General features: G+C 40.9%; 1 protein-coding gene across 2 annotated transcripts; it reads right to left on the bottom strand.

Annotated features, from left to right (window-relative positions):
• Positions 1-98: 98 nt before the first annotated feature.
• Positions 99-22,832, bottom strand: wdr18 (WD repeat domain 18). 2 transcript variants are annotated; one of them, XM_029149536.3, is made up of 10 exons: positions 22,562-22,831; positions 20,981-21,091; positions 20,702-20,835; positions 20,011-20,152; positions 19,337-19,480; positions 18,679-18,743; positions 18,267-18,391; positions 1,820-1,983; positions 626-694; positions 99-359 (listed from the first exon to the last, which is right to left on the bottom strand). In XM_029149536.3, the coding sequence occupies exons 1-10, from the start codon at positions 22,814-22,816 to the stop codon at positions 231-233; spliced, it is 1,338 nt and encodes a 445-aa protein (XP_029005369.1). In that variant the 5' UTR covers positions 22,817-22,831; the 3' UTR covers positions 99-230. The 2 variants fall into 2 exon arrangements, with proteins under 2 accessions (XP_029005369.1, XP_029005371.1); XM_029149538.3 differs by lacking the exons at positions 99-359; positions 626-694 and adding an exon at positions 725-924 and having other exon boundaries at positions 22,562-22,832.
• Positions 22,833-23,962: the final 1,130 nt, after the last annotated feature.

Genomic DNA, 23,962 nt, shown 5'->3' on the forward strand with positions numbered 1-23,962 from the left:
TTTCATTTTTAGTCAATGGTCACGTTTGTTTTCAGCTAATGTTAATGTTAATATGCTCATTCTTCCGTCATTTGTCTCAAATCAAATATCTCAATGAATCAACATGCACAAAACAATACTTTTATTATGAACACAAATCATTTTGTGTGTGTGTGTGTGTGTGTGTGTGTGTGTGTGTGTGTGTGTGTGTGTTTCTGTGTGTGTGTTTCTGTGTGTGCGCGCGCGCACATCTATGTCGGCTTAGTGAGTAGCTGACTGGAGAAGTCGTAAAGATCTTTGTTGATTTTCTTGAGAGTCTGAACTTCTTCTTCCAACTCTGCGACTCGAACCTTTGTGTTTTCACCGTCACCAAACACAGACTGACACACAAACGACAGACAAAACAATAAGTTACTGGAAATGTTCTCACTTTTACATGACAGGACTGACAGCCTGTCAACACACACTGTGTCTCGGTTCCAAAACTACCACATGCATACACTGTTGGCATTTGGCTTTGAAATGTAAACATTTAAGGAACCTATGTGCTTCAATAACTAATAATTAATGTCGCTTCACTAAAAAGCAAATACTGATCCCTGATAAAACTCAGTAATATTCCTGATAATGTTGGATATTTACTGACCTTGTCTGTCACAGCGTTCATCAAAGAGTTTAGCCTATCAGCTTTCTGCAGGTATGTCTCCTCTTCAGCCTACAACATTTGGAAGAAATACCTTAAACTAATGATTATTAAAAAAAAAAAAATAACAGACTAATTTAAACTAAAAAACCAGCCTGGGAGGGCCTGATGGAGCAACGGGGGACCGTCCTCAGTTGGACTCACCATCTACAGGAGGAGCCGTAGGGGGCCGTTGCATAGTAAATTGGGCAGTGGTCGAAGGCGGGAGCCTTGACGACCCAATCTCTGGACAACCAATCTGGCTATTGGGAAATAGAATGTTACTTCATTGGGGGGCTTGTGCAGGAGGTTGAGCGGTACCGGCTAGCTGTGTGTGGAGGGCTCACCTCCACACACAGCCTGGGCTCTGGAACCCAACTCCTTGAGAGGGGCTGGACTCTCTTCTACTCTGGAGTTGCCCATGTGGGCTTGCTCATAGCTCCCTAGGTCAGCCGCCATGTGTTGGAGTTTTCCCCAGTAGACATAATGGTCGCTTCCCTGTGCCTGGAGGGAGTGTTGGAAAGCACTCCAAATGGGGACCCCATCGCTCTGCTGTGGGATTTCAATGCCCATGTGAGCAATGACAGTGATATTTGGAGAGGCGTGATTGAGAGGAACAGCCTCCCTGATCTGAACCCGAGTGGTGTCATTGGACATCTGAGCTAAGCACATTTTGGCCACCATGTTCGAACATAAGGGTGTCCATCGGTGCAAATGGCACCAGGACACCCTAGGCCGGAGGTTGATGATAGACTTTGTAGTCATGTCACCTGACCTTCGGCCATATGTTTCGGACACTCGGGTGAAGAGAGGGCTAAGCTATCAACTGATCACCACCTGGTGGTGAGTTGAATCCGCTGGCAGGGGAGGAAGCTGGAACAACTTGGCAGGCCCAAATGTATCGATCAGAGGGATATTTAATTCACACCTCCATGAGAGTTTTGACCAGATTTGACCGGAGGCTGGAGACATTGAGTCTGAGCAGACCACGTTCTCCACCTCTATTGTCAACGCGGCCTTACCTCCATTATGGATGGACGGATGATACAGTTTTATGGTTATTAAACATTGTATCTCAGAAAATATTCTATATTTTTAATTTGTTGTTAATTTGTTTTCATTTCTGTGAAAGACATTTACGCAGGTTGTTGTTCTCACCTGCAAGCAGAGACCCAGCCGGACACACACTTCCCCAGCTTCCCCCCCGTCAGCCTCAGAGCCTTGTAGGTGTCGGCTGAATCGAGGTAAAGGGACTGCGGGCCGACTGTCCGGCAGGAACATGTTGGCTGGAGCCGCCACAATAAAGGCATTGGTCACAGGACCTGGACACAAACATGTACTGTAACATAGTGAAGCACATACTGATATACTGCACCACAAAGTAGTGCAAACATAATTAACTTGTGTTAATACAAACACAACCATCAGAAATATGTTTGTGTTGGGCATGAACATGTTGTGATGTGAGTAATCATTCACATTAGATGGGACATGATTTATTTGTCATTGAAGTCACATTTTCTCCATTTTCCTAGAGCTTCAAATATTAACAACTCTCACTACCAGCAGACAGCTGTGAAATTGAATGAAACCTTAATGAACCTGCTGCCTTTCTACACGTCCGTTTCCATCAGACACATCCTTCATCTCTGGACACTAGATAGTGTTTATTGTGATGTGGTGGGAAGAGCTGAATGCCCTGAAAGCTGCTCCAGCAATATTCCCCTCCAGAAAGTATCAGTAGCATGAGATGCAATCCTGCTAACAACATGAGGAGCAGTATGAAAAGGACTCAGAACCAACCCATAAAGTGTCCAGACAATAAATTTTCACAACTACTGTTGTTACTGTTTTTCTCTGGCTTAGAGCTAGGGCTTGTCTCTGCTCCCACGGCAATGTACTTAAGTTAATTAACAATCAGTTGTCATCAGAGTTACCTGAAGAACCAGAGTAGATCAGAAGCTACAAACTGAAAGTGCACTTCTTTAGGTTTGTCATGTTACTTTAATGGGTGTTAGTGTAAAATATTGAAGCTCCCTAGTTTTAATTTGTCAAATATTTAAACATCTGTCAAGTAAGTGAATCCGTCTGACATCATGTTCTCCAACAACAACTTCTAACTCACAAGGAAGTTTATGGACACATTCTGTCCTGTGATGTTCCAGTGGTCCTAAAGTGTGACTCGTATTCATCTTATGTTTACAATATGGCAGAGTTGTCTTCTAATTCCATAAAATAAGATCACAGACTGGGCTTAAATTCGAGCAGAATCTTAAAACCTGATTAGTTCTTGCTAACAGATGTGGGAGTTTCCTCCCATATCCCAGATATGATAATGATATATCTGTAATATAGCCTCCCTCAGTCAGGACTTTATCACTGATAACTACAGTCGTAGCACTTCAAAGCGACCACCTTTTTTACCGCAGTACCTGCGCGTCGCCAGCGCGCCACGGGTGCATCCCCGACTAAGGATTTTTAATCCTGCAGCAAGCTGAAAAAATTCAGGGTGCTAGTCTCGTTTTAACCACCAGGTGGCGCAAAGATGTGAGGTCCGACTGTTCATTTCTATCTGTGTCTGCACATTAAGCACAAAAAACGATGTCATGGTATTGTATCATTAAATGTAGAGTAGTTCATTTTATATTATATTTAAAAAAATATATATAATTTATTATTATAAATAGTATAGATTATTATGTGTCTTTGCTTGCTAGCGTGGGCTAGTGTTTGTTGTCAATTGCCGAAGCTGCTGATGTTTTTACACAGTTTTCAGGCCAGCCGAGAGACACAGTCCCTCCTCCAGCCAATCCAATAGAATAATATAAGTATAATAACATAAAATAGGAATCTATATTTATTCATCAATCTGTGTTATAAATGTATTTTATATGCATATTTGTACTCGTCTTCTGGTTTGTTGATCATGAGGAAAAAATACAAAACATTGGATTCGTTTCGTTTCGTCCTCTCTTTATATGAGCGACAAACGGAATTGGGAGTTGGATTTAAAGCTAATTTTTCGTTGTGAGAAAAAAGCAGAGAACGAAAAACTAAGTCATTCTCTCGTTATAGCAGCGTTTAAGTTTAACCAAACTCTTAAAATTTACTCCGACTGCACTGACCTATAGTTTGCTCTGACTCTGAATGAAAAGCCCGAATGACAGATGATGTGCCCAGGTAGAGCTTAAACGGAAATGTATGCATGTGATAATGCAGGCAACGAGAGAATCGGGGAAGTGGCGTCACCGTCTGAAGCAGACAGTGATGTGACGTTCCAACGATGGTGCTGAGGAGCCACCTACTTATAGGCAGATGACTTGGATCAAGTTGTCAATGCGCGCTAGTTTTTGTTGTCAAATGCTGATCTCGCTGCTGCCTTTATACAGTATGTCCTCGTGTGTAAGTACTGTGTTGGGTCTGTGTACGTTCTACGTTTGATTTTCCCCTCTAGAATAAATAAAGCCGTTTTCTAGGTAAATTGTCCAGAAAATAAAATACAAAGAACATCCGCTTCCTTATTTATCTTGATATAAGCGAAAAACGGAATTTAATCACAGCACCGTGTTAAAACCAAATAAACGAGCTGAAATCAGTGTTTTCAAAACTAGACCTGGATTTAGATTTAAAGCCGTTTTCCGTTTTCTCGTTTTGTGGAAAAAAAGATTTTATTCTGGGGGACAAATCAAACAGTTGGAACATACACGGACCGTTTTCCGTTTCTCGATTAAAAAAAACAAACGGCATTTATTCAAAGCCGCGTGTTTAGAACGAAAAACGTTGGTTTTAACAATTTGGTGCAATTAAACAGTTAAAACACTAAGACATAGGCAATGTGCCCTTTAAACGGAAGCTGCATTATTATACTTTACCGTAATGACACCACAATATCTGCAGAAAAACAATGTTTTATTACACAGGCAACACAGTGGATTTGGAACTCGCTCCGCGCAAGTTACGGCGTCTGATGTTTATTCACTTGCAAAGCAAACTTCAAACCCCATCCCCTACTACGTATTGGCACAGAGACATTAACATATTGTCTCCACTCAGTCAATAGGTGTAAAATACTTTAGCTCCGAGACAAAGAAAAACTCCATGGGAGATCGAGCGCATAATCAGCTGCACCTACGTAGGCTGTGGGACACCAAAACCTTTCACTTGACTTTTTTTAAATGCTCTTCTTATAGTATTTCACAAGTCTGGCAGACTACCACTGCTAACTTGTAGACAATATCATATAATAAAAATAAATAAATTGTTTCTCTGCCTGCTACAGCCTCAGCTGCGTTGGGTTGTTAGTGTCCCTTTCACCTGTAGCATATAAAATGTGTTCCAACTAAGTTGATCAGCCTTTCATGTGAAATGGACACTAACAACGCAATGCAGCCGAGGCTGTAGGAGGCAGAGAAACGCAGATCTCTGTCCTGCATGTTAATGCGTGTTTCCCCATCCCCAAAGTGTCCCTGCTCTGGGACGTGGATGGCCCCGCCCCACTTCCATTCACCAGACGGACATGAAAGAGGGAATAACAAAATAAACAGCTGGTTAACTTTGTAGGAACATGGCTGTAGCTCTGCAATGACTTTATGTGCTACAGGTGAAAGGAGTAATAACGAAATAAACGGAATATAAAACGTTAACGCTTTCAAGCATTTTCTGTTCACCCAAACTTGATGGGTGTACAGTCATCTTTTCAGAAAATTTTTAGCATTTGCATGTTGTTGTAAATGAATAACGAAATTAACAGAATCTACGTTTAAAAAAACTGTGAAGAGTTCGGTGTCACATGAAAGCGGGCAGCACAACGTCCGTCTATGACTTACTGCCGAAAGCGGCTGGTGAACCTCTTGGGAACATGGCTGTAGCTCTGCTAAATAATACAGGCAGCCAGCCCTATTAATCATTTGTTATTATCTTGTATGCGAAAATATAAAAATGTTCAGTAATTACAACTCCTGCTTCCACCGGGATTCGAACCCGGGGTAAAAAATTGACACGTCAATGCTGTTAACAATAAGAAAACCATTACACCACGGAGGCGTTGTGATGTAGCTCTACATGGGCCAATATAACACAAGTATAAGACAGCCTCATAAAGGCCAGTGTGGGGGCTGATCGCCATCTATAGGCCAAATAGACACAACACAGCTCCAACGCGCTAAAAACCCGGTGATACCGCGCTGAAAATGCAAACAGATTGCCGTAAAGGCTGACACATTGAAGTGCTACGACTGTACAGTCAGCAAAAATTAGGAAGTAGTCATTAAATCTATGAACCAAGGAGAACCATTGTTTAAAGATTGAACTATTCTGCAGCTTTTAAAATTAATTCTGGACTTGTCTGCTTTGCTCGTGCTTCAGGAAACAAAAAGTGTCATAGAAGAGTCCGGGATTTTAGATGAAGAATAACAAATGTTGTTTGTATTTAACATCACTAACATTTTAAATCTTAAGATTTAAAAAGCTTCTAATCTCAGAGGGAAATTGCTTTGCACATAGTATAGAAAGGAGAATTGAAAATAGCAAAACATTATTATTATTATTATACAATATATATACATATATATACACAAATAGCCACATACACACACTATCAAATCAAGTTACTTTGTATGCACTGTGTATATACAACTCATATAGACTGCTGAAGACATATATACACATATATATGTACTCTGGTACACAGATGGAGGTCGACCCTTACAGAAGGGGAGATTGTACAGACTGATACAGACTAAACTTTTAAAAAGAAAAAGGTGGAGTCTGTGACAGAGTACAAATACCTGTGAGTGTACCTGGACAATAAACTGGACTGGAAAAAGAACTACTCAGCTGTGTAAAAGAATGCTCAGAGCAGAATGTACTTTCTGAGGAGGTTTAAGTCCTTTAACATCTGCAGCACCATGCTAAGGATGATTTGAGTCTGTGGTGGCCAGTGTTGTGTTTTTTCACGCTGTGATATGCTGGGGCAGCAGCATGAATGTAGCAGACAGGAACAGACTGGACAAACTGATCAGGAGGGCTGGTTCTGTTCTGGGGGTGGAGCTCGACCCCCTACATGTTGTAGCTGGGAGGAGGATGCTGGTCAAATCTCCTCTTTGACCAGGATGGCACCACCTCCTTGCTTCGTCCTGCACTCCTCTTGTCCCAGCGCAAGGTGCTAAAACGGTCAGTGTTAATGCTAGAGTCTGGGGTACCGTCATGCAGCCATGTCACATCAAACTACACTCAATGAAGACTTTCTCCTCTTTAACAAGAGCTGTCAGTTCATCCATTTTTTTATCCATTAATCTACTGATTTATAGCAGTTTAAAACCCTTAGATGCACACATGGGGTCAAAAATGCCCCCAGTCATTGTTATTTTTCAAAATATTTAACACGAATAATTGTAATATCTTAATATTCCAGGTATTCTTCATAAAACATGTTTGTGACCCGAGGCGATTTGCCTTTTTATATACATTGTAGCAATCCACGTCTGGACTGAGGTAACCTGACCTACATGTGAACTTAACTCCCTCCTTTGAAGAGCCCCTACGTCCCTTTCAGTCCCCAGAGATAAGGGACCCTGAATCTTTCTCCACAACAGGAGACTGGCTTCTATCACCACAGGCACCAATTGACGCAAACATCTCAAATGTCCATATCAAAGAACCATGAGTCCACTTTGTTGATCTACCTGTAAATCCCTTAGGATTCTACCTCTGCTTATCATGCCAAGAGGAGAGGCTTTCACATTTATCACCAAGAAGCTGTCTCTCTCAGAACTGGGACCACCAGCCATAAAATGTGGAATGTGCTCATCAAAGAGAACAAGAGACTTCATTTGGACACAAGTTCTGGTTCAGACGCACCAGAGCTTTCAACCTCCATGAAACAGATGTCATTGTATTCTGTGGACAAAATGTTTTCATTTGATATTAGATTGGTTTCTGTGTGATGTTCAATGCCTGATCTACAGATTTGCCAGGAAATTCCTAAAGTTACAAAGGAACTTCAACTCATCGCCATGCTTTCCTTTGTGTGTAGACACAAAGTTGAAATAGAGAGACTCACCTTCTTTACTTCTTTTAATCTGTGCAACATACACATGGACTATTTCCACCAGCTACAATTCGGTATCCTCATTATTGTATCACATTTTTAAGTGTTACAATTGTTTAATTAGTAATGTCCAGATTAGGTCATTTAAAAATTGATTTTGCTTGCATTTATTTTTCGTGTATTTTTTAGTGTTTACTGGGTGTTGCATAAGACAAGACCAGGCATCATGAATAACATTTAATTTGTTACAGCGTTGTAAGGGACCACATACTGTATAAGACCTTAAGATTCTATGCATTTAATGTTGCTGGTTAACCATTCTGACTTCTCTGCTCATTTGAGTGTCAAAGTGATCATTACATGTTTATTGTGTTATGGTGTGATGGAACTTTGAGCTTGATGAAAAGAGGAAAGCTTAGTTATCCCAGATTTAGGAGCGATCCAAACCAAATAGTTTGATTCCTGATCTGAAGAGGTGGAACTCTTCACCACTGGTTGAAGTCATTTCTCCGCCCTGCAGTGACCACTGCCCCAGGAGTATTTAAACCAGTGACACCCTAGGCGAATCGGATTTCCCTCTATCTTCAAACTTCTTTCACCTTCTCTTTTTGCGTCGCATTACTTTTCTTTAATTTTCCTTTGTTCTTAAATTTTGTAAACCTAAGTTAAACTTAGAAACACGAACGAACAACGATTTTTGTTCCGTTAGAAAGTCATCAAGAAACTCTGCGAAACTGAAACTATCACAACCAGTCCTTAATTGACTCGCTATTTTTGATCGAACTAATTAAATTAGATTCCAGCCCGTTTGCTTTTTGGGCTAGTTTAAGTGGCGCTGACGGTTTGAAACACCTCGGAAAGTCCAGACTGGCTGACTGTTACTTTGCTGAACCCGAGCCTTCATCATCACCGCGGGCGACGAATTCTGGCCCAGAGGCCGTGGCACCTGGACCAGAGAGGGCACGCCTGCTCAACCAGCCGGTAACCGGAGACGCTGCACAGCGGCTACAGCTCCAAACTAAGGCAAGACGAACATCTCTAATCCTCTGAGAATTCTGGTGTTTCTCAAAGCACTAAAATTGAACATCCCGAATTCATTAGTTATCCTTAGATTCGAACTAGTTAGAGACAAATACTCTTTTCGCTTGATCAAAGCCATCACACAGTTAGGTCTTGACCATTTTTTGGGGTTCACTCATTGATTCATTCACTGTTGACAAGAATTCACGGCATAAGAGACTGATTTGGTTTTATCACAAGAAAATGGTTAATGTTGTTCATGAGTGGTAACTCATTGAATTGATATCTGGCGTTGACTAGATTGATACAAGCGTGGTTTCAGCTTTAAAACAAACCTGGTGCCCCAACTTCGAGGTATATTAATGTTTCTGCATTAATATCAAACTATTAATAATTTGAATCCGCTACAACATATATATTTTTAATTTTAAGAAATTGTAGTTTTTGTATCACTACACCACTCTTCCACAAGTGGGGTCAAAAATGACCCCAATTAAAATTAATGCTGATGTTTTTTTACAATAAACTAAAGACATTTCTTTCTTTTTTGTTAGGATACATTTTGTTCAAACAAAAGAGCAATTTTATTTTGACATGTACATTTTTTACTTTTGACTCACATTTTAGCACTTAATCAATCAGGTCAATCAGGTGTCAAAACATGTTTCCAAGCAGTTCCTATATAATCTTCTCTTAACTTTAATACTTAGCCATTCGGACTGTACACTTAGACATCTGATGTCAACAGTTTCACCTACCAGGACGTCATTTCTACACAGCAACATATATGTTGACTTCTTTACCAGTGTGACCTTCCTGGAAAAGGGTCTGTCTATTTTGGAAACTCTGCGACAGAACAAGCCAGACATTCCTCCAGTCATGAAGGCTTCCAGGTCCACAAAGGTCCATAATGTAGCTCTGAGTTTGTGTTCAGTGGCCGCATGAACATGATCAGCTACATGAAAACAGCCCAAAGAAAAAACAGAAGTGACCCTCTTCTACAACCAGACCAAAGGAGTAGATACTATGGATCAGCGTTTTGGCAGCTACAGAGGTGTCCCATGGTGCTTTGGTAAAACTTTGAAAGTCTATTCATTTTTCAGGGCTTAACATCCTGAATTTTACACAGGCATCACTGATGGATGACAACACTTTTAGATAGTGTTTATTGTGATGTTGTGGGAATTTTAATTGGGTCCACTTGTAGAAGAGTGTAGGTATTGGTCGATTGTGCAATGGGTTAAGCATAGGCGGTTTTTGAGAAATTCTCAGCTTTTCCATTAGTGTGTATTGAGTGAGCTTGAGTGCGTCATGGCACTGTAATGGGAAAAATTGTGCCTTTGTGCTTTTCTTATCCAACACAGTCATCGTGTGCTCTTTGACTAGTTAGGTTGAACACTGAAAATTCTTACAGAACTAATCTCTTGTGCCCTGTCGTACATCAAGTTTAGACATCTGCTGTTCTGTTTGGCTGACTAATAGTTTATGATCTGTGTCTGTCTTTTACAACTTGGTCTCTGGCCAAGGGAGAATGTAAACATTCTTACTCACGGCGAGATAAGGTTGCACAAACAATTGTATTGGTCCAGAGAAACATTCAACCGGGGCCAGGAAAAGGGGTTCAAAGGCACAGACGACTTGAGGACCCTCAGATCTTTGCATCACACCTCCGTGGTATATGCTCTGATCTCCTATCTGGTTTTTGGTTTGTTGATGTGCACGGTCAACATCCATGTTTTTAATTTGCTTTTAGCATTTTTCTTGAAATGAATTCAACAATATATGCAAAATTATAGCACAATGCCTTGTGGGTAATGCACCATGACAGAAACAGGTGTAACTAGAAAAAGTAATTTCTCGAGAGAGTTGTTCTGTTGCCGAAAAGATGCCAAACGCTGATTAAGCTGCTGACGTCACAAAGCTGACTACAACAAAACAATGAAAATGACAAAACGTTGACAAAGATTAAAACGATGACAGCAATTAAAATGATGGCAACTAAAAATATGACGATTAAAAAGATGACCAAGGTGAAACGATGACGAGATTTAAAAGATGACAATGATTCAAAAGATGACCAAGGTAAAAAGATGTCAAAGATTAAAAAGTTCTCCAAGGTGCATTGTTGACAATCATGGAAAAGCTGACTACCGTTTAAATTTGAAAGTATTCATAATAGTTTAATAACTAGTCATAATCAGTCAGAACCATTTATTTATTTAAATTTAAGGTAATAAATTACATTGACTTACATTGGTGCTTTTATTTTGAAAGGTTGTGGAGGTTGTGTGTGAGTGCTTACTAAATACAAAATAGCTGTTAAATGCTCATAATTTATCATTCATTAGCAAAAATAGCCCTATCAAATCAAAAGATTTACATTAGAATTAGAATAAAAGCACCATATTAGGTGTGTGGTTATTTACTGAACCGTAACATCATCATTAACGATTGGTAATTATTCAGTTAAAACCACAAAATTTCCAAAAATCTTGCCATTAAAAGTAATAGATTGCATTTGTGCTTTTATTTTGAAAGGACTTAGGGGAAATGTGTGGGGGTAATTACGTAACCGTCAATTAGCCTTTAAATAGTCATATAAACCATTCAACGGCAAAAACGGTACTGTTAAAGAGCTAATAAATTGCATTCGTGCTTTTGTTTTGAAAGGACTAAGGGGAAGCATTTGTTTTTACTAAACTGTTAATCTATCTTTAAATAGTCATAATTACCCAGCCAAAAGCAGAAATATAGCTATTAAAGCTAATTATTTGGTTTGGTGCTTTTATTTTGAAAGGATTCAAAGGAAGTGTGTGCTTAATTACTACACAATCCAATAGTGTAGTTGACTAATCAGGAAAATCAGGGAAAATCAGGCTCACTCTGCTCTGTGACAGCAGTTTCACCCCTTATGAACAGGCTTGTTACAGCTTGTTACAAACTTATCACTTTATGAATCCCAAGGCTTCACTGAACAACTGGAGTTAATTTTATTTGTTTGAGGACTTAAGCTTGTAGCCACAGTCGCGATTTCAAAATGTGTCTGCGTTTTTCCCCAGACGTCTGGCGGAAATAATCATTAGAGTCTATGGGGAAATTCAGGATCTCCCTGCACAAAAACAAGTATGACTACTTAGTGAAAGAAATATGTTCATAGAGTGAAAACTGTGGCTGTGGTGCCCAGTTAAAGAGAAACGTTCTGTCTTAAAAAAAACGTGTCCTCACACTCTAGCTGTGACATCCCGCACTCTAGCTCACGCAATACACACTAAAGGAAAAGCTGAGAATTCAGCAAAAAACACCTTGCATTTAAACTGCTATAACTCAGAAGTGTTAAACATATTAAAAAGCAAGAGATTAATAGTTGAAGATTGTTTTGTAGTTTAAATGATGCCTGTAGCTTAATATATGAGCAACTTTCAGCTATATTATAAAAGGATCATTTGTGACTAGTGATATAGCAATATTTCTGCTTTCAACTGGTTTATTATGACCTTATAATATGACTATTATTTTTTTTTTTCTAGTTGGTGAATGACTTTTGCATTAGACATTTCACATTGAAAATCAGAGTTGCACCCTAATATCTGTTGTAAATATCAGCTTTTTGTTTATTAACACCATCCATCCATCCATTTTCATCCGCTTTTCCGGGGCCGGGTCGCGGGGGCAGCAGTCTGAGCAGAGAGTTCCAGACTTCCCTCCCCCGGACACTTCCTCCAGCTCTTCTGGTGGGACCCCAAGACGTTCCCAGGCCAGCCAAGAGACGTAGTCTCTCCATCGAGTCCTGGGTCTTCCTCGGGGCCTCCTACCGGTGGGACATGCCCGGAACACCTCCCCAGGGAGGCGTCCAGGAGGCATCCGAACCAGATGCCCGAGCCACCTCAACTGGCTCCTCTCGATGTGGAGGAGCAGCGACTCTATTCCGAGCTCCTCCCGGGTGACAGAGCTCCTCACCTTATCTCTAAGGGAGCGCCCAGCCACCCTGCGGAGGAAGCTTATTTCTGCCGCTTGTTTCCATGACCTTGCCCTTTCGGGCATGACCCAAAGCTCATGAGGGTAGGAACGTAGATTGACCGGTAAATTGGGAGCTTTGCCTTTTGGCTCAGCTCCCTCTTCACCACGACGGACTGATACATCGACCACATTACTGCAGTCGCCGCACCAATCCGTCTGTCAAACTCACGCTCCTTCCTTCCCTCACTCGTGAACAAAACCCCAAGATACTTAAATTCCTCCACTTGGGGCAGGAACTCTCCTCCAACCTGGAGAGAGCAAACCACCTTTTTCCGGTCAAGAACCATGGCCTCAGATTTGGAGGAACTGATTCTCATCCCAGCCGCTTCACACTCAGCTGCAAATCGCACCAGCGCACACTGGAGGTCCTGGCCTGATGAAGCCAACAGGACAACATCATCTGCAAAAAGCGGAGATGCTGTCCTGTGGTCCCCAAACCAGTCCCCCTCCGGCCCCTGGCTGCGCCTAGAAATTCTGTCCATAAAAATAATGAACAGAACCGGTGACAAAGGGCAGCCCTGCCGAAGTCCAACATGCACCGGGAACAGGTCTGACTTATTGCTGGCAATGCGAATCAAGCTCCTGCTCCGGTTGTACAGAGACCGAACAGCCCTTAGCAAAGGGCCCTGGACTCCATACTCCTGGAGTACCCCCCACAGGATGTCACGAGGGACGCGGTCGAATGCCTTCTCCAGATCCACAAAGCACATGTAGACTGGTTGGGCAAACTCCCACAAACCCTCAAGCACCCTGCTGAGGGTATAAAGATGGTCCAGCGCCCCACGACCAGGCCGAAAACCACATTGTTCCTCCTGTATCCGAGGTTCGGATACAGGAACTTAGTGTTTATTAACACTAAGTATGTTAATATTATTAAGTGTTTACATAAATTATTTTTTAATCAGAGAAGGCACTTCTGCTTTGTCCTTATAAATACAATGACTGACGTATGATTTTGTATTCACATTTTCCTTTACACCTCTGAGACTGTTGCAACATTCCAGTCTTCCTTTAATAAAATAAATATTGTAACGGCCCTTGCGGACATGTCACACAGGAAAGGAGCGAGAGCTAAATTAGGCTGATTCACTAACTGTGCAGCTAATTTCTATGCTAAAGGTGAGAATATCTGTGTCCCGTACGCGGCACGACCTAAGATATTTATGTGCACGCCAAGTGACACGAAAACATTGTCTCCTATCTATACTGTATATTTAGTCTTAATAGCACTATTTTTGCTTTCTAATAGGTAATCGTGTTTATTTACCAAGACTATTTTATAGTTTAGCAATTAGGCACACACACCTTCCACAAATCCTTTCAAAACTAAAGCACCAATTCATATCTTTAGCTTTAATAGCATTATTCTTGCTTTTGGGTGTGTAATTGTGAATAGTTATTGAGATTATTTTATAGTTTGCGTATTAAGCACACACACTCTCAAAATCATTTCAAAATTAAAGCACCAATGAATAGCTTTAGCTTTAATAGTGCTATTTTTCCTTTTGAATGCGTACATTTGACTAGTTAATAAGACTATTTTAAAGTTTAGGTATTAAAAGACACACACCTCCTCCAAACCATTTCAAAATAAAAGCATCAATCCAGATCATTAGCTAAAAATACCAATATTTTCGTTTTCAGCTAGTTTATTATGACTAATTAATAAGACTATTTAAGACGATTATTTTTTCCCTTCATTTCCTTTCAAAATAAAAGCACTGATATAATGTTTTAGCTTTATTAATCTTTTTTATACTTCTGGCTGGTCAATGACTGCTAAATAATAAGACTATTTTACAATTTAGCAATTGCCCACACCTTCTCCAAATCCTTTCAAAATAAAAGCACTGATACAAATATTCAGCTATGTTAAAACAACTCCTAATTCTCTTCAGATACATTAATCTATGCCAGGGGTGTCAAACTGATGCCGTCGAGGGTGACTGCCCTGCTGGTTTTCCACCTCTCCCTGCCCCAGCCCCTTCTGATTACCTTGACCAGGTGTGTTCAGTCAATGACAAGCTGGAAAAGCCAACTGACACACCTGATCAAGGTAAGAGAGAGTTGGAAAACCAGCAGGACAGTGGCCCTTGAGGACCGCTGGGATCCATGCTTTAAATGCTTCAGCTATTTTCATTTATTCATTCATTTCATTTCATTTCAGCAATTTAGCATGGAAGCATTCACTGTGCATCTTTCCATGGAAATGTTTTATCTAGATGTAATGTGGTTCTTTTCGACATTTAATATGTAAGCAGTTGCTACAGGTGCATCAATATTTCAAACATTTATTTATTTCAGGTCGTGAACTTAGATTTTATGTTAGCTGTAAGTCAATCAAAATTAAATGAAAGGTTGCAATACTATGTAATGAATCTACATAAATATACAAGTTAGACTTCTTCACAAAACTAATCAAATCTGAACCTCTGTGCTAATCATAGATCTGATGATCTTGCAGTCATCTAAACAGTTTCAATTTTTTCAAACTTTTCTGTAAAACTTTTCAGATTATCAGAAGGAATCTACAAAGTCAGATAAGCGCTCAGCTTTGTCTTTAATCAGTATAAGTAAAATCAGAAGCTGACACTCTGCCAGATTTATTTCACACCAACAAAAGCTCCAAATTGCAGCCAGGAAACAACACGTAGGAGTCAATTTACTGCTGCCAGGAGACAAAACCTGCAACTGCCGTCCTCCCAGAAACACCCTACACAACATTTCATAGCTTTTGCTTCTCCAGTGAGGGGGGTTTCACTTGCAATCGCTCTACCCTTCCATCTGGGGAATTTTTTTAATGAATTTCCCCCAGATTACCTCAGGCATCAATTTAGGAAGCTGCAGATGACAGAGCAGTGGGAGACAAAATAATGTTAGCAGTAATCAGTGAGGAAGCACTGTCACGCTTACTGGCAATTCAATAGACAAACGTCTTATAATTAAAACAGCAGGTTGCTCATTACAGGTCACACCAGCCTAACCACGGCCAACGAAACATCAGCTGACCTCTGCTTCTAAAAACCTTGAGACGTTTCTGCATTTCAGAATAATTTGACAACCTCATAATTATGAAGCCTACATGCAAATGTCTGAACCAGATAAACATTCCACAAGTTATTGACTTGTGTGTCTTTTCATAATTCACTCAAGCTGAGCTCAGGGGACTTGTCAGACCTGACTCTGTCATTATCTGAGATAGAAATGTATAGAAAAATGGAGATAATAAAGATTTTTGGATTGTAATAACATTAAATAGTTGTTAGAAGCCAATTTCTAATTCCAAAATAAAAGCACGATAGACACATCAATACTGACCACTTTAAAATTTACAACATCTGAATGGCTTCATATGAGAATGTGTCAGACGTTAAGCATTATTTGGAGATTCTGAAATTTCCTTTAATTTGTTGCTGAAGGTTTTTTTGGGTTTTTGCCAATGCAGGGTTTGTGTGTAAATAATTCCTCCAATCATCTCTGTGCCGATCTACAGTATCAGGTTAGGCTTGGACGTAATGGCAGTGCAAAAAGAAGGAACCTATTAACGAGCAACCTGGCAAAACCATCAGACACCTGAAGCAGTATCTGGCAAAGACACATTACACAGGGACAACATGGACATGGTGCAGCGCAGAGCACATACACCGACTTGCCTAGAACCCTTCTCAACAGAGACACAGGTGATTCTAAAGCTGAGGAAAGTTGTTTCATCATCAGAGCAGAACCAAAAACATAGGGGGTAGCCTGAGGTCCTGGGGGACAACAACAGCTTCAGGAGCTCATGTTATGGTGGATATACTAGTGCTTCTTTTTGTCTATGTTGAGAGACAATGTATCCTTCAGCAACATTTTGACCCTGAACCAGCTGCATCATCTGAGGATGAGGCTCAAATATAAACGCAAAAGACAAGATGAGGACAAACTGGGCTGAAGGCTGTGGATAAGACCCATCCATTAACATCACAACGCGTCAATGAAGCGATGCTTCGGTCACCATGACAACACGTGATGAATAATTCACCGAGTTGAAGATTAGTTACTGAATGAGGACATAAACAGTGAAAGCTGAGTTACTAGTTACGGCTTCTGAAAGATCTGCCTTTAATCAAACAAAACCAATATATGACTTCAAAGAGAAGCAACCTGGTGATGTTTGGGAAAAATCCTCATTTTTAATGCTCCTTTTTCACTTTAAAGTGTCTCCAAAAGTAAATCTTCAGCTACTAAATTCACAGTGTGGTGGGTTTTAGTGAGATGTCAAAGTATGTTTGTCAGTGATGGAAACGGCATAATTATGTGCCACACAATCACAAATATTGATCATACATTTGGCTCCAGACGTGAAATTACACTAATGGTCCAAATGTGGTCCAATATGTAGACTTAAATCAGAGCAAGTGCTCAGGGCCGAAGAGCTGCCAACAGACTGGAGATTCTAAGGGAGAGGCAGCACTTGCAGCCACCGCGTAGACAGGAGAACACACCTGGCCTGCTGCACACATTAACACACGAATGAATAAGTCCTGTGTTTCACGCAGGTGCCATCATTACATTAATGTGTAATGCAGCAAGTTGCATTCAGTTGTTTGCATGCTGAACAATTTACATTAGTGGCAGGTTGTGTTCAAGTCCAGTCAGAGCTATCAGATGCTGAGCAGTAAATCATAAATGTGGGTGAAACAAGATTAAACAGTTGCAGAAGCATCAGGTGAAGCATTCAACTGTCAGACAGAGGTTTCTTAATAGTCAGATTTGATAGACAGCCAACAATAAAGAAACTGGGAATCATTCATTTCTTTCTGCTCAGACCTTCTCAGGTTTAAGTTGTGTCTTAAGCAGGGGTGGACAAACCTGGTCCTCGAGGGCTGGCGTCCTGCTAGTATTCCAGCTCTCCCTGCCCTAGTTACTGCTGATTACACCTGATGTAACACCCGAAGAAGGTGAACAGCAGGGAGAGTTGGAAAACCAGCCGGGACAATGGCCCTGGAGGACCAGGATTCCCCACCCCTGATCTTGAGTTAGAAAACTGAGCTTTCCCCATATCAGGTGAGATTCAAAATGCTATTTGGCAGAGTAGGTGTTGGCATCTGGGATAATTTGGTGATATCCACACTTTCTGAAAAGACAAATCTCTGGTTCTGTCTGAGCAGCAATGCCAGGAGAAAACAGTATAGTATAAATAGTATAAATAAAAGGGACATGTCCATCAGTGTGGCCAGATGAAGAATTATGGTCTCTCATCCCTGTTTGAACTGACACAGACTAAGCACAGGGACAGGGAGAATTTGGTTAATTACAATGTGCCAGTCATGATAACGGTCGCTTGTTTCTTCATTTTCCTGTCAGATTTTGCAGCAGCACTTAATGAATGACATGGGGACTAAAAGCTGCTCCAGCACCACGTTTATGAGACCAGATAGTTCTGAAACAACATGTATCGCTGCCGCTGCTGTTGCAGATCTTTTATTTGCGTAGTGCAGCCACTGACATTGTCACACTGAAGGGCAAAGGGTGTATTACCTTTGTGGGACAGGCAACGGATGCTTTGTTTGCTTTCAATGTCCCAAAGCCGAACGGTCTCATCATGTGACCCAGAGAGGAGCAGGGTCCCGTCCATAGACACTGAGAGACACGTCACCAAGTTCCTGAGGACAACACACAGGTGGGATTATACCTCTGGAACTAGAGGGAGGTATTCCATGTCATAACAGCGCATAATTTACCCCTATTTCAGCCACAACAGGAAAAGGAGAAGTAAAAAGTGTTTGCACTCATTACAGATGTGCCAACAGGTCAGAAACATAAAGCTGTGACTTCAGCTTGTAATGATAAAAACATTGTTTGATCTTTAACATCATCCACCAACACAATCTCAATATATTAATTAAAAAACATTGAAGATATGATAAACATTATTTTTACTTGCTCTTACCTGTGACCTTTGAAGACCTGGTTTCCGTCATTGTCAGACTGAAAGGTTCTGTCTCGACCAAGACTCTGAAACAGAAGCAGTTGTTACACATGTCCTGGGGTCACAGTGGTGCTGCATGTAGAGGATAAAGTGGACAGATTGGGGGGGAGGGCATGTGCTGAATGGAGCCTAAAGGACAGGTCATATGGTCCCTGTTCTCTGATGTAACATGATGTTACCAGAGCTGAGCTCAACAATAAAACCTAAAACAAGCCCAAAGGACTTAGAGGCCATTGACTGATTTAGTGACTGGTGGGTTGGTTAGAGGTCAGCAGTGCCTCTGCCTTATCACTAGCTACCCACTCACCAAACTCTGCTAGTCATCTTGTCTACCCAATGGATGTGTGATTGGTGCCACCATTAGCATTCAGGCAGATGGCTTAAGTGTGACTGGCAGGTTTATTTTCTCCCACATCCCAAACTCACAATACGATGAATACCACCACTATATCCACTTACTCACTCAAGCAAGTCTATGTTATGTCCACACTCAGGGGTGTGATCAATCTCAAGGGTTCCCTGTAACCTATTCAATGTCGTGAAAAGTTGAGGAGTCAGGTGCATGTGTGAAAGTGCTCTGCAGTAGGATGTAGAAGACTTGATGTCATGCTAGACTAACCTGACCACAAAGAGACACTTGGAAAATGTTTCCATCACTTCCTCCACAGAACAAGAAGTACTCGCAGGGGTCAAAGGTCACAGACATAATCTCCACATCAAAGAGCACCGAAAAGAGCAGTTCACCTGAAGAGAGCTCCCACACCTGGTCAAGACAGAGTCAGACATTAGTTAAACAAGTCATTAACTATTAAAACAAGCATCATATTAATCAGAACCTGATGTTTACATTGCTACTGTAAATGGGTTTTTACTGGAATTAAAAACGGATCCAAGAACACAGGAGACGTACAGTGTTCTGATCTTCAACCGAGATTTATAACATAAATAACAAATAAGGTGATGGGTGGAGTGATACAAAAGGGGCAGACAAAATAACAGAAACACCCATCTGTATGCCAGCTCAACAACCTCAGATGGGGACAGTTACAGTACAGAAGTGATTGACTTTAAGTTAGTTCCTTAAAAAAAAAAAAAACACCACTTGGCTCAAACCGAGAAAACAGCAATTTCTCTTGTGATGTCCAGCAATGGAGCTGACTGGATATGTCAGAAATAAAGTCAGCTTGTTGAAAGAAGTTCAGATGACAGCGATCACTTTGTAAACAAAGTCATATTTTGTTATAGTGTAACATTAGGTAACTAAGTCGATACCTGAGCAGGTGTTCCACCCACCTTCACAGTCTGGTCTAAGGATGCAGTGGCAACTCTTGCTTGAGCTCCCATCATGCCACAGTGCAGGTCTGTGATTGGTAAAGAGTGGTGTCCCAGAATGTGACGAGGGTCGGTGGTGTGGGTTAAATCCAGCTGAATCACACTGAACCACAGGAAAATTTCTTTGACTTATTAAAGAAACTGATGCTGTAGTGTTAGTAAGGGAAGTGTGAGCAGAACACATGAACAACAATCAGACTGCTAACCCCACAGATCAAACAATTTTTATAAATAGGTACCAGTCAAGAAACATTCATCTACTGAAGTTTATTGCACAGATGCGATTTCAGCCTTCACACAAACAGACAGACATTTTTAAGAATTATCTCAGTTTTCCATGATCAATCAATGCTCACTAAGATTGAAGCAGTGATGGGGCAGAAAAAAAATCTATTCCAATAAGTCGATTAGAAATCCTGAAATTTAAAAAGCTTAAGGGGACAACTGAGGTATGGCTACCTCTACAACTAAACAGAGCTTCGCAGCGGCTGTGGACCCTGACTTCTGGATATGTAGACATTTGATGAAAGTTTATCTGCATATACAAATTCACTTTTTCTGGCATTCAGTCTGGTACACGGCATTCCTTACTTCATTGTAATAAAGGACATGAATGAATGAAAGATGACCCAGGTGTGTTCAGATGTGTTACCTGCACAGACTCCATACCAGAGCCAGGTTGTCTTTTCCTCCTGAAATAAAATGACTGCCGTCGTCCGTAAACTTCAGACAGGTGATGTCCTGATAGTGACGACTGAGAGCAGAGAGCAGTTTACCTGTGCTCACCTGAACAAATCAAAAGAACAGATATTAACACACTGAGCCTATCACAGAAGGTTTTCTAACATAAGTCGAGCAGTCAGAGAGAGAAAGAGTTTGTTAAAAGCTTATGTGCAACATAATAAAACAGAAAAGGAACAAGTAGACTCACATCCCACAAGTAAATGGCTTCAGCAACTCCTGCAGCAAGGAAATGTCCATTTGGGGAAGCGGTCAGACAAGTGACCACACCTGGACACACAATCTTCTGTTGCAGCTGATCCTGAACATGACAAACGCAAAGAGCAAATTATGTATTAATAATGACAATGAACTCACATCACATGTAAATCACAACAATAATGAACTCAAGAAACATAGCATTTATAAAGGTCAGAACCTTAAAAGGTCCAACAATGAATCCAGCACCAGGTGGCAGTAAAGTGTAAAAAGTCATACAACACAACTTTATTTATCCCACAATAGGGAAGTTCTTGTGTTTGCAGCTGCAGTAGGGACAATAAACTAAACAGAATAAAAAAACAACAGGAAATAACTGTGCAAACAAGGGGGTAGTACATTTAACATAAAGAAAAAAAGAATACTATGTCTGCATGTTTATACATAAGATAACAGATGTGTTCACACTATACACATCGGACTTTAAATAAAACTTCCCCCACTGTCACCTCAGACAACATTGTTGGCTGCAGGTGGGGGGGGGTATATCATGACTGACTTTGTGGGCTGGTGTGAAAATAACCACTTGATCCTAAACACCAGCAAAACAAAAGGATTTAGTGCTTGACTTCAGAATGTTCCCTCCAACACACACTGGTGAACATCCAGGGCTCAGACATTGAGACTGCTGACACATTTAAATACCGGGGTTCACCTTAACAATGACTTGAATGGACTGGTCTAACAACACGAACGCTCTGTACAAGTAGGGCCACAGTCACTCCCACATGATAAGGAAACCGAGGTTCTTTGGTGTGTGCAGACAGCTGCTAAGGACTTTTTATGACACTGTGGTGGCCTCAGTAGTCCTTTATGGAGTTGTATGCTGGGCGGGGGGTAGAACAAACAGAGACAGGAAGAGACTTAACAGGCTGGTCAAGGCTATGTCCTGGGCTGCATGCTGGTGTCCATGGAGGTGGTGGTGGAGAGAAGGATGTTGGCTAAACTAACATCCATCATGGAGAACCCCTCCACCCCCTGCACCACACTGTAGAGGCTCTGAGCAGCTCCTTCAGCACCACACTGTTACACTCACAGTGCATGAAGGAGCTACCACAGGTCATTGCTCCCCACAGCCATAAGACTTTACAGCATATCACTGCAGTGACACACAAATGTACCTACACGATGTATTTCATTCCACTCATTGCTGTTGTTTGTTAAAGAGAAAAAAAGAGAAATCAGTTAAATGAAAGGGTGTCTTTGGTAGATCAGAGCGAGCAGTCAGTGCTCGACTGTACTGGACTCTGTATGTGTAATAAGTACAGTGTGACCTGTTACAATGCCTCGTCTCTAAGAATGTTCCAGCGTCTAAGGAGAAGCCCACCTTAAGATTATTAAAAGGAACAAAAAGAAATACAACTGTCTCAAGCCGAATCCCGTGGTTCCTAAGAGGCCCAGCACTTAGTTTGATCGGGGTGACTGTTTACATTGGTCCGGTTTCGGGCTCCTGTTAGTGTGGACGTTGTCTCAATGTGTTGACAGGTGTGAATCGAGGGACGTCGGACTCTACCTTTCTCTGGATTTCCCACATGTTGATGAAGTTTTTTCCGAGTTGTGCGGACAGCAGGAACTCCCCTCGAAGGATGGCGAGCGTCCGGGCCGAGCTGTTCCCTCCTCGGTACGAGAGCAGACTGGAACCGCTGTGCAAGTCAAACACGGTGCTGTTCCACAGCTGCGAGCCGGAGTCGCTGCTCACAATCACCTCCAAAGGAGCAGCCATGTTGGCTCCCTCACAAACACAGCATAGACAAAGCACGCGCTTCATCTGCAGAGACCTACGTCACATCCTGCAGCCGATGCATGAAGAACGAAACACATTTTCTTTGTTTATCTTTACAAAGGTAATCCAGGTTAAACGTAACCATTATCCAAAACATGAAACGTGATAGTAAAACCAAATGAAGCTTTCACAATAACAGATAATTTTTATTTTTTATTTTTATAACAAAGGCGCAAAGGTGACGTCAAAACATTGACTACGACAAAACGATGAAAACGACAAAATGCTGACAAAGATTAAAACGATGACAACGATGACCAAGAGACATCGTTAACAATCAAAAAAAGATGACTAACTTTTTTTTGAAAGCATTTGCTTTCAGGAGGTATGTTTGGAAAATTGCGAAACTGTAAAAAAGTCTTAATAACTAGTTATAATTAACCAGTCGGAACCAGAAATTGTGCTAATAAAGCAAATAAATTGAATATGTGCTTTGATTTTGAAAGGATGTGGAAAAACTACGCGTTTTTCTACTAAACTGTAAAATAGTCTCATTACTTTTGAAAATGTGTAATCAGAACCTAAAATCTTGATATGAAAGCTAATAAATTGCATGGGTGGTTTTATTTTGAAAAGATTTTGAGGGCGTGTGTGTGGTTATTTACTAAATTACACAATAGTATTTTTTAAGTAGTCACGATTAACCATTTAAAAGCAAAAATAGCACATGGAAGTGCACATGGCTATTTACTAAACTTTAAAACAGTCTCATTAAGTAGTCAAATTACTCAAATGAAAGCAAAAATAGTGCTATCAAAATGATTTGTGCTTTTATTTTGAAAGGATTTAGAGGAAGAGACAGTGTAATAAAACAATCAGTTATATAATAATACATGGACACTGAGCATCAGGAGGTTGACTTGTCAATCAAGCTCAGTCACCCATCTCCTGCAGCTGTGCCGTCCTCATAAAGACAAAAGGCAGGAAAATCAGGCTTACTCTACTCTGTGAAAGCAAAGTTTCACCCATATAAACAGGCATATTCCAGCTAAACAATAATAGTTATTACAAAAATAACTTTATAAATTCCAAGGCTTCAATGAGCAGCTGGTGTGAAGTTTATGTTTGAGGACTAAAGATTGTGGCCACAGTCGCAATTTCAAAATGGGTCGCCTGCATTTTTCCCAGACA

Source organism: Betta splendens, chromosome 4, assembly GCF_900634795.4.
Source record: "Betta splendens chromosome 4, fBetSpl5.4, whole genome shotgun sequence".
NCBI lineage: Eukaryota > Metazoa > Chordata > Actinopteri > Anabantiformes > Osphronemidae > Betta > Betta splendens.